The sequence below is a fragment of the Limulus polyphemus genome, unplaced genomic scaffold (genome assembly GCF_000517525.1).
Source record: "Limulus polyphemus unplaced genomic scaffold, Limulus_polyphemus-2.1.2 Scaffold2042, whole genome shotgun sequence".
NCBI classification, from domain to species: Eukaryota; Metazoa; Arthropoda; class Merostomata; order Xiphosura; family Limulidae; genus Limulus; species Limulus polyphemus.
Genome location: NW_013667652.1, coordinates 35,068 through 46,309, shown reverse-complemented (window position 1 = coordinate 46,309; position 11,242 = coordinate 35,068). Strand labels below are relative to the sequence as shown.

The 11,242-nt window shown below is 34.3% G+C and overlaps 2 protein-coding genes across 2 annotated transcripts in view; one reads left to right on the top strand and one right to left on the bottom strand.

Annotated features, from left to right (window-relative positions):
• Positions 1-9,011, top strand: part of LOC106465759 (39S ribosomal protein L1, mitochondrial-like) — a 54,847-nt gene extending 45,836 nt beyond the window's left edge. The window contains exons 9-10 of the mRNA XM_013925993.2: positions 5,725-5,809; positions 8,652-9,011. Of these exons, the coding sequence (XP_013781447.1) occupies positions 5,725-5,809; positions 8,652-8,845 (279 nt within the window). The 3' untranslated portion in view covers positions 8,846-9,011. The remainder of the gene's footprint in view (positions 1-5,724; positions 5,810-8,651) is intronic.
• Positions 9,012-10,011: 1,000 nt separating this feature from the next.
• LOC106465758 (glutamate dehydrogenase, mitochondrial-like) overlaps positions 10,012-11,242 on the bottom strand; it is a 34,715-nt gene continuing 33,484 nt past the window's right edge. The window contains exon 11 of the mRNA XM_013925992.2: positions 10,012-10,365. Coding sequence (XP_013781446.1) covers positions 10,246-10,365 — 120 coding nt within the window. The 3' untranslated portion in view covers positions 10,012-10,245. The remainder of the gene's footprint in view (positions 10,366-11,242) is intronic.

Sequence of the window (11,242 nt, the reverse complement as noted above, 5' to 3'; positions counted from 1 at the left end):
TGCAATGGTGAAAAACATGGGTTTTTACTGTGTTCTGTCAATCTGGTTTCCAATTTTCTTCCTGTTTCTTCGATGTAGAATTCTGGGTTGTTATTCCATGTTATTTTGTAAATGACGTTGGTACTGTGTGATTCTAAATAATTTTTGTTTAGTAACGATTTTAATTTAGGGCTGGGTTTTTGTGAGAATTTGACGTTGACAGGAATATTGTGTTTAATGGCTAGTTTTGTCCAAGTGTGGATAATTCTTGAGCTGGTTTCAGGAACAAAAGGTAAACTGCAGTGTAATGTACTGTTGTTATGATTGTTATTATCAATTTTGTTCATGAGTTGAGTTTTGTTGTGGGGAATGTTGGAGAATTTTTTAACAATAGCTGGTGGGAATTTATTGGTGTGAATAAAGGAATGCTTTATGTGGTTAATTTCTTCATTTATGTAGTCCGTTGAACAGTCTTGTGGCTGTGTTTATGAGATTTTTAAGTGTATTGATTTTTTTGTGGTGTCATGAGCTACATTCTAGGGGATGTAGAGGCCAATGTGTGTTCTTGCGGTGAATTTTGGTTTTAAACTGTGTGTGTGTCCGATCTAATAATTTTGAGGTTAAGAAAAGATAGCTGTTTATTGTTTTCGTATTCTATGGTAGATTTGATGTTGAGATGAATGGAATTTATGTGTTTAAAGAAAGTTAGTGTGTGTTCTGGAGAAGTGAAACCAGCAAAAGTGTCATCGACATATCTGTACCACTATAGTGGGGGATGAAGTGCAGAATGTATGGCTTGTGTTAAAAACACAATCATAGTAAACAAAGAACCAAGCATAAACAAACGAAAAATCAAGGAATCCATCATAATTGAACAAAACAACCCTACTCTAAACCAACACCCCAGGGTGCCAAGATACCTCTTCTAAGTTTTGCAACAGTATCCAGTCATGTGACCTCTATGATCAATACTGTATATATATATATATATATCCATGTCAGTGTAAATTACTTGTACTTGATGATGACAAAACCTTGTCGAAACATTGTACATTTGCTTTTATGTTAAACTTATATTAAAGTTTTTCTTCATTACCCATTCAAGTCGTTTTCAACCATTATTAGGTTTTCTGTTGTTTTCTTTGTTTAATAACTCCTTTCTCCTGCCAACACACCTCGTCCCCCTTGCATTTGCGACTTCCTCTGTCCTGATTTGTAGACTTTTTTACTTCCACTTCTCGTTTCGTTTTCATTGGTATTTATCTGGTCAGCATGGAGATTGAGCCCTTTACCTTTTATTTCACTTTGTAATTCCCCATTTTTGCATTTTTTTGTCCACCTTTTATCTATGGCACTTTTTTGTGCCTTTGATGGCTTCTGTGGATGTTTGTTCCCTTCTCTGTTTGGCTTGTTCCACTTCTATTCTATCTCCCTGTACTTTGTTCCCTTGTTTTCAGGAATCATTGGGTCAGGTTGCATTCCACTATACTGTACCTCTTCCTTCATCTTGTGTATGTAATATTCATCTGGCTCCTTTTCTTTGCCGAGGTGTCTTCAGTGGTGTCTTTTTCCTCCAGATGACCTGATCTGTCCTCATTCTATTCCCAGTTTTTACTCTTTCTCGATAATGCCCTTTACTTCTATTCCTCATCTAGTATGGTCTCCTTCTCACCTTTCCATTCTGGATTCCAGGCCATCCTCCATTTTTTTCTCACCTTCCATCTACCAGAAGTCTAATTCATCACTCTTCTTGCCAGTGACTGTCACACATGAACAATTCTGTGAGATACTTTCTCTTCTCCTGCTATTGGTCTCAATTTCTGCAAACAGTTTTTTTCCATTTCTCCACTTTTAGTCTTTTCCTAACTCCTCTTTGCTTTTCTTTCCATTTCCTTTTCCCTTCCCTCCAAGCTAATCTGTGGTCTTTCTTATCTAATCTGCAGTTAGTTATGGTCAGTGAGTCATACACCTTCTCATATGTCTTTTTTGGCCTGTTTTCACTTTATTTTCAATGTCCTGTCCATCTTTTTTTGCATCTTCCCATTCCTTGCTTTTCCTTTCAATTTAGCATTGCTCCGTTTTGTATTCTTTGGTATTGTGAGGGCCTTTAGTTACCATATTCACAACCCTTGGCTGGTATTTCTTTTTTTTTTGTCTGTTTATATCTGCTAACCAATTCTCTAATGTTTTCTTTTCTCCTGGCGCCCTCAGTGGAACAGCAGTATGACTGCAGACTTACAACATTAGAAATCAGATTTTGATATCTTTGATAAGCAGAGCACAGATAGCATTTTGTGTAGGTTTGTGCTTAACTACAAACAAACTTCTTCCGCCTCCCTCTTTTTATGGTAACTGATCAGTTATGGGGGGGGGGGACTTAGGAACTAAGTCCTTTCTCACACCCACTCAATGTTGGGTACTTTGGGGCATTTCTTTCTTCTATCATTTTAACTGACTTCAGCTTGTCTTCTTTGCCTGCAAACTATGGCATATCTAGTTACTGAGTTTTCCATCTCTTGTTCTCTCCTTGCATCAGAGATTCTTTCCCTCTTGGAGACTGGCTTCTCTAGAACACTTTCCTTTTGGATCCATGGTTTTTTTCCTTTGGGTCTTTTGCCCTCTTTGGTGAATTTACCCTATAGTTATTGTCACAGTGACTGGACCATGTCTGTCCTACTTCCTGCATTCCCTTACAACCTCTCAAACCAAATCCCCCTCCCTTGACGCTTCTCTTTCTCTGATTGAGGTACATTTTTCATGTGGGTGGATCTACTGATGCTTGGATGTTGGAGCAGAGTCCACACCCTCCATCAGTGTGCTCAACCTTCTTTCATTTTGTTGGGCATGTTCCCATTCCTGCTTCTACTGATGGTCCACTTGATCATGTTCCAATCAGTCTTTTCCATGGCCCTTCCTTGCTCCAACCATACATGTGGCTCCTGTTCCAGGGACTTTTTGTTTTAGGACATTAACTGCATGCTTCTATGCCCATTCACATCATTTGCTGGGAACTTCCATCATGTTGGCAGGCTGCCTCTTTCAGCCAGTCCTTATTCTGTCAATGGAATAGCCTTTAGACCCCCCAGATCTTCCATGAGGTTTACTCTTGGTTGGACATGTTTCTCTTGAACATCTTTGTGTCCTTTCTTCCTCTCACTATTATCCCCCCTCTCTCACTTGCTTCACACTCTCTCACTTCCCTTCTTCATAGAAGATTATTTTCCCTCCATCATCATGCATGGAATTTGCCTAATCTGTCACCATTGGGCTGGATTTTCCACTAATGTTTTATTATTCTTGTCACATTCTTGTTGCCCTTCCACAGTATATGTCTTTCACCATCTGTGACAGGTCTTTTGTCTTTGATCCTTCTGCCATCCATCTCATCCTGGCAGTACTTCTTTGCACCACTTTTTTGCCTGTTATACTTGACTTTTCACTGATGGATTCTCAGTCTTAGCCTTTACTAGTTGTTGGGTGGTTCTGTCTATGGCCTTTCTCCTCTCCTCATACCAAGAAGTGCTTCTTCCCTTGTCCTCTTTGGTCTGTTCCACTCCTTCGTTCTACTCTGACCTCCTTGATCTGCTCCCTTGCCTGATTGAGACCTCATTGAGGTTTAGTTCGATCTTGTGCATGCCCCATTTGAGCTGTTGACTATTTGCCTTTTTACTGTCTTTCTAACTTGATTTGTTTCCTTCTACTTCTTTCTTGTGGTTACTGTGTTTCTGATGTCTATCCTCTAGATGCTTCTTGCACCCTCTTCCTGTAAAAGCCCTTTCTGGACTGAAGAACTGATGGGGATCCAGGCACCATATCTAGGTATCCACAATGTGAATTCTCCACTTTCATGGAGTAAAGAAAACCTTCGCTGCTTACCATTTCCTAGCTGTTGGGGAAATGAACTATGGAGAATCCTCACCGATTGGAACCTACATACTGGGGCTAGAACACAGGGTGTCAATATGGTGAGAAGTGGGGCAGTGGTGACACCATTTGTATAGTGCAGATCACGCTACATATAATGCAGGTACATCACTCATGCCACATGTGCCCTCCTCCTGAAGCCAGTCTGTTCAGTATAACTAAGGTGTGCATGCACTATATTTGGACATATGCAGCATAATACAGTGCCCACTTTCTGCAGATAGTCTATCCCATAAAATCTGTTTAGTTGAATAGCAATGAGCACTCAATATACAAAATAAATAAATATCTATATTTCATATGACCTCCTCCTGCAGCCAATATGTATTCAGGAGATTCGAGGTAATCACACTCAATAATGGTCTTTATTACATAACACTCCTTACTTCCTTGTTGAAGAATGAAATTTCACGAGAGCAAAAATATCTGGGAGTTATTGTGCATGGAGGTATGTTGCCCTTCTATTGGTGGAGGGCTTTTGTTGCATGATAAAATCATCATGCAGTAGTGCAATTCACATAAAATCACATGAAATTAGGTGTGAGTTGCCTCAAGGCTAGCAGTATATCCCTTTGGCAGATGCATAACATGCTGAGGAATATAGCTAAAATGCTGTGAAAAGGTACTTATCAGTAATATGTTTCAGGTAAGGAAAATGTTAATGTTTCTATGACATTACAAAGTACAGCATGTACCTTAATAATGCTCTTACAGATCAACATCTGAACTGATAAATGAATATACTGAGGTTCTGTGAGTGTTATCAGCACTCACATCACCAAGTACAATTCCAATTCATGCATTGGAGTATCTTGTAGAAAACAAATTAATCTCTCTATTCCTAAATGCTTATGTTGCACTGAGAATTTTTCTGACATTACCCATCACACTTGCTTGTGGAGAACAAAGCTGAAGCTAATCAAAATTTATCTGAGATCCATGATAAAATGGAAGCATTAAGTTGGTCTTTCCATCAGATTGATATACTTATTAACTAAGAGAATGAAATACACATGGCACCATCCTGTACCACATTTCCAATAAAATGGTTGAGTATTAGATGACTGAGTGACTGGTTTTGAAGGGCTTGTTCAAGATTTTGTCTCACTTAAAGTCTGAAAAGTGAAATTTTAAGTGAAAATTATATATATTTTATGTTTATTTTGTTGCATTAATGTTTGAGTCCTAATGGAATTTACAATTTAAAATATGTTCATTTGGCATGTAATTATAACTGTACATGTTGTACCATGTAAAATATAACACAATTTTAGTACGTATTCTTTAATTAGACTTAACCTATGCAAACCCAGCAGCATGTTTTTATAATTTGCTTAGGGTAGAAAAATATTTCCCCCTTGGGCAGCAAAAACCCAAAGGCCAGTACTTTAGCTAGACAAAGGGAAACTAGCAGGAGGTTTTTTTGAGATATATTTTCAAAGTAAAATTTAACCAATTAATTGTGGTTTTCCTATGATTAAAAATTTGATATAAATTTCAGTTCTGAATATAAAAATTAAGTTCTTTCTGTTCTTATGTTTTTGTGATTCGGAACCTAACATTCTCAGTTGAAGTTATTATTTTAGCTAAAAATAATAATGTTAACAGTGTTTCAGTAAGCTCAGGATGTTTGAGTAAATGGTTATAGCTAATAGTGATAAAAATACTTCACTTTGATCTTAATGTTAGTTTAAAAAGAAAATTGTGAGAGTTTACAGCTGGGTCACAATATGAAATATTAATTAATACTATCATATTCATTCTAAGTCATAATGCTTTAGCAAAAATGAAAAATTTTTAAAAAGATTATATTCCAAACAGTTAAATATGGAAACTAATGAACTCCAGCAGAACCTTTTCACTGTTTTAAACCAGGTGGAAACTCACAAGCCAAAAGGTGTGGCAGGTAGGTTAAATTTGTTTTCAAAGACTGTTATTAAAACTGTGTTTAACAGTAATAATTATGTTAACTTGCAATAACTACAAGGTGATTTTTGGTGGGTACATCTAGACTGCAAAACATTCTGTAGAAAAATTTTAATGCCCTTAAAAAAAGTATATTATTTTTCTCAGAAACTTTCACTTATGTTGAAAATACAAGAAATCTTAATATTTTTACAATTGAAATCCAAATAGTGATGTTATATAAGCCCCACCATGGTAGTTAAGCATAGTTTGCATTAATGCCATTTTGAGTCAAAGATGAGTAAATGAAATAAATATTCCTACTATCCGGAACTGTGCTGTTTACAGGGGATTCAACCCAGTATATATATATATCATAGCCTTAAATTTTATTTGACACATATGGCCTAGAGTTTTGGGCATTCATCTTGCAATCTGCAGGACACAGGATCAAAACCCAGTGCCAAGGATGTTTGCCCTTTCAGCCATGGGGGTTTTATAAAATGATGGTCAGTCCAATTATTCTTTAGTGAAAAGTAGGCCAAGAGTTGGTAATGGATGCTGCAGACTGGTTGGTTAACCTGTGGTCAGCAGTTCAAAATTAGGGGCAGTGAGAGATGGCCTTAGTAGCTTTGCCATAAAACAAACCAAACTTGACACATGTACAACATATTTCACAAAATGTTGGCTTTTTTTTTCTCAGTTCTCTTACTGGTACATCCAATTGTAGTGTGGAAATGTTTATTAAAGAAAAGGGTTTGTTTGGCCACCAGTAGACAGGAATTCTGTTCAGTTGACTTCACTGACAATTAGCTGTCTTTTGCATTTGGCCTTCAAATCAGTCATGGTTTTCATATCCTTGATTTGACCTTATCTCAGAGTTCCTACTTTAAGCAAGAAATCTAGACAAAAGTTGTGCAGTTGCAAATCGCGTTTACAGTTCCAGAATGGCCGATTTATGTTATAGATAGGTCAGTGCGTGTAATCAAAATACTTTGAGGGGCTTGAGAAAATCAGGAAATAGAATAAAGCTATGACTGAAACAAATTTTCAGTTATCTTGAAAATAACAACCAATGTTAAAGTCTGGAAGCACTTTGGATTTAATAAAATAAATGATGGTTCCATGTTAAAGTCAAAGTACTAAAAATATCTATAATGGTTGGGGCATGCGATTTGTATTTTCATTGCACATTTTTATTTTTTAAAATAAATTTTGTGTAGATAAATATATTTTTTTTTTAAACCCAAACAAGTTGAAAGGCATAAAATTTTAGCTTTTAACATATTTCAAGTAATTTCTTCCATTGCTGCAACATTTCAATGGGTAAAACCTGTCACAGATATACCTAATTTAAATTACACTCCAGAAGAAATGCCATAAGCAAATATAAAAGCTTATTTTTTGAGGTGAAGTATTCAGTGAGAAAGGTTTTTAAATTGTGTTACATTGAGAATTGAGAAATTTAATATTTGAAAGTAAATGTATGTGTGTATTCGTTTTTTTTTTCTGATGCTGAATTATTTATTTCAAAAGTGAAATTGTATTATTTTATATATATATTCTACTTTTCAAGTCCCAATATTCAGTTGCTTTTAAAATTCACTAATAATAGAATACAAAACATTTTATTTTTGTATAAACATTTGGATTGCATTGCAAAGATAAAAAAAAAGACTAACATGATATATGATTGATTTTTTCAACCAACCATCAGTCATGAATTTTTACATATTTCTATAACTAGTGAACAGCTCTACTTTTAAATATGTACTGACCGTAGATAGACTCACAGAATAAAATTAATCTCTCCTTGTGTCTTCAGCATGCATTTACTCTTTTTATAAAATTTGCATGTTCACATTTAATTTAGTGATATAATAAGAATGTTACTGTAATTCCATGTCAATTAATTTTGTTTTATTAAATATTTTTGTCTAATGTACTGTTATGAAGCCTCTGTATGTTGCCATTGTCTTCCTCTTCAACTGGTACTTTGAGTTTTTTTATAATTTAAACAATAAATTAAAAGTAAGTTCTGATAAATAGTTTATTTACTCGGTTCAATTATACTGATGCAGAAAAATGCATGTTTGGCTGCTATATCCACACATATTATATATATATATTGTATTTTTATCACATTAAATGAACTTTACTAAAGCAAAAACCTAAGAGATAAAACTCAAGAAACTACACCAATAAATAAGTATGGGTATTGAAGAAAAGGCCTCGTGGTCAGTGATTTGTGGCTGACAAAGGTTAATCTGAAATGTTATTTGTACTTGCTTCTGATTAGATATCCATGAAGGATAAGAGGAATGAGAAAAATAAAATCATTGGACAAAGTGAATTTTTAATTACTCTTGTCAGGCTTGAAAGCTATCACTACTTAGTGTTTTACACCAGTTTCCGTCTTTATTTAATGCAAGTTCAACATATCAAGCTGATGTGTAGATCACCTCTTACAGTTATATGAACAAGTCAGGGAATCAATATGGAATAAAGTGAATCATGATAAGTCACGGGTAATTACTTAAACAAACTCTTATCTGAACAATGATATTTAGTTCTTATTCTTGGTTACCTCTCAAGATATTTATAAAGTTAACCCAAGCTTCACTGATTGTAAAAAGTTTATGACAGGGTTGAAAAATTTTAACAGTGCCAAGAACTGGAATATCTATACATTGTTTTATTGACAATTGTTATAAATTTTAAATGAAAGTATTAAGGTGTTGTTTAAGTACTGTCTGTACGCTATAGTAGTTGTTTGTGTAACTTTATAACATCAATACTGAAATAGAAGTTTGCAAGTGACATAAATCTGTAAAATTTTGCAGCTCCGTTCATCACCCGTGTTCTACTCTTTTCTGAACCATCTCAAGAAAAGTTTGTGATACCACATTGGGAATATCTTGAAGGTTATAAGGATCCTAATACTTTAAAATCTGAAGAAGTAACGCTTGAACAACAGACTGAGGAAGATGATGACACTGATACTGATGAAGTGGAGCATACTCGTGTTGCATCATGAAAAGTAACTATAAAAATTGAATTCATGATTTGCCTGATGTTTCCTTTAAACAGTCCAAGAGAAGAAACTATGTCAAATTTTTGTATAGTTTAGGTCTAATTTTTTTGTTGCCATAACCATGTGTGGTTTAGTTGTAAATAAAATTGGAAGTTTATATTCATTTATGTATAAACCAAGTTATAACTGACCCCAAAGAATAATTTTCAATTTCATAATTATTAATTTTTTTTTATTTGTGTGTGTGTGTGTGTGTTACCACCTTCTTGAGGGGCAGGAAATTTAATACACTAAGTTTCACCTTCTCATACTCAAAACATCTGTTCATCTATTAAAAAGCAAGTACTTCATGAAATTCTAGCTTTTGTCTACCCAACCCAGCTTCATCTCAGCTGTAAAATAAAAAAAAGAGCTCCCAGCCCTAACAACAAGACCAACATAAAACAAACTTACTTTACCACATATCTCTATATAGGTAAGAAACTCAAAAGGTTATGACAAAAGTTCAATATAAAAGTTTATTTCAAATGTGGAAAACCCCTCCAGGATACCCTAATGAACATGAAACACCTCACAAATTAAAACAAAAAGAACTAATATACAAAATACATGTTCATCTAGAAATGTGTACACTGCAGAAACAGGTTGAACCACCAAAGAAATTCTAAAAGAACAAAGGAATTAAACTACTGACACATCCAGAATAATCAGCATTGGCAGAATGTTATTTCAAAACAGGCCATAATATAAACTTGACCCAACATCAAATTCTGGGCAAGGCTTATTATTGGAAAATCGAAGAATCCCTTCTCATCAAATTGAGCAAACATACACTCAACATCAGTAACCTCTCTTACCATACACAGAAAGAATGATGACATTACAATGCTTTTCCAGATATGCCTATTCGTAGAAACAAATACACAGGAAAGAACATTTTCAAAGCCACAATTCTACAGTTGAAATTTATCATTTAGTAAATAATGGTTATGGACAGATTGGCTCTGAAGTTTTTCTTAATATTCTAATCTTGTACTCAACATAGAATTTTTTTTTGCTAATTTTCCCTGACTTAATTTATGTTATGTTTAAACAGTTATAAAAAATTCATTCTCCCTTTTTATTGTGTAAAAATTCAAATAACTGTACCATCAGCATATTTTCTGCAATTACTTGAAAAACTTTTATTTCTGAAGTGTATACAGGTTTTAATCAATGGTTATAAAGTTATTTTCTTTTGGAAGCTGAAAAAAGAAATTATTCCCCATTTGCTTGTAGATGTTTGTCCATACACACTCAAAATATGGGTTAAAACAAGATAAAAACTATCTATAAGTAACAAATTGTTTTAGATTTCTATAAATATGCTTTAAACCAAACTTCAAAATACAAACAAAACAAGTTTAGGTAAAGGTGAGACCTGCAGCCACATAGGTTCCATATATTTTCTCAATAGAGTTAACATAGGCTGCTGTACGCAAGTCCAAGCCCAGGTTGTACTTCATTGCTGTTCTCATGATTGCCTGCAACAAGTAATCTACATTAGTGAAACAGTAATCAGATGTAGCTGCTACTCAGGTAAAATCCTAAATGGTAATATAAACAAGACTACAATTCATTTCATTTAACTCTTTCAAGACAAGCCACGGGTGAAAGGACATGTCATCTCGTTTGTTGACCTGCATTCAAAATTTTATTGAACTACTATTTCATGAATTTATGTCAATATGTTTGGTATCAATCTGTAGATTATAACTCAAATTTTAGTGCTATATATTACTCAATTTCGTAATTTAAAAAGCCAATATTAAAAAACAAACATCCATTTTTGTGTGTCACGTGGTATGTTGAATGCAGCACTGGTTGAAATGAGATGTTTGTAAAGTCAAAATACTAAGTCTATATTTTCAAATCAATTAGAAACTCACATTACCGATACTGACAAGCTAGAATATAAGATATTGGTAAGGTATTGCTCATGTAATAAATCAAAGTGGCACCCCCACCCACCTCTTTCCATTTTTGGAAATGTACACTTTTATATATGACATGAACAACCAATTGGAAGCTCAGAATGTCCCCCTAGTGGCTTTCTCAGCCATTTCAACGGTCTTGGCACCATTTCTTTCTTTTGAACCAATATTTCAACGAGGTAGGGTGTGTCTTTAGTCTGCTTGAAATTTTATATGTTTTTTAGACTAAAATACATCTTATTTATCAAGCTTAATATAATGTAGTAATTTATGATTTTTTAGTTATTCAAATATATATATATAAAACCTAAAAAAATATTTTGTTTCATATCCTCCATGTGCAGTTTTTTTAAAGTCTTAGCAAACTACATCAAACAGTGACTGAGTACAACTAGAAGATATAACTGTTTGCTTTACTTCTTTAGTT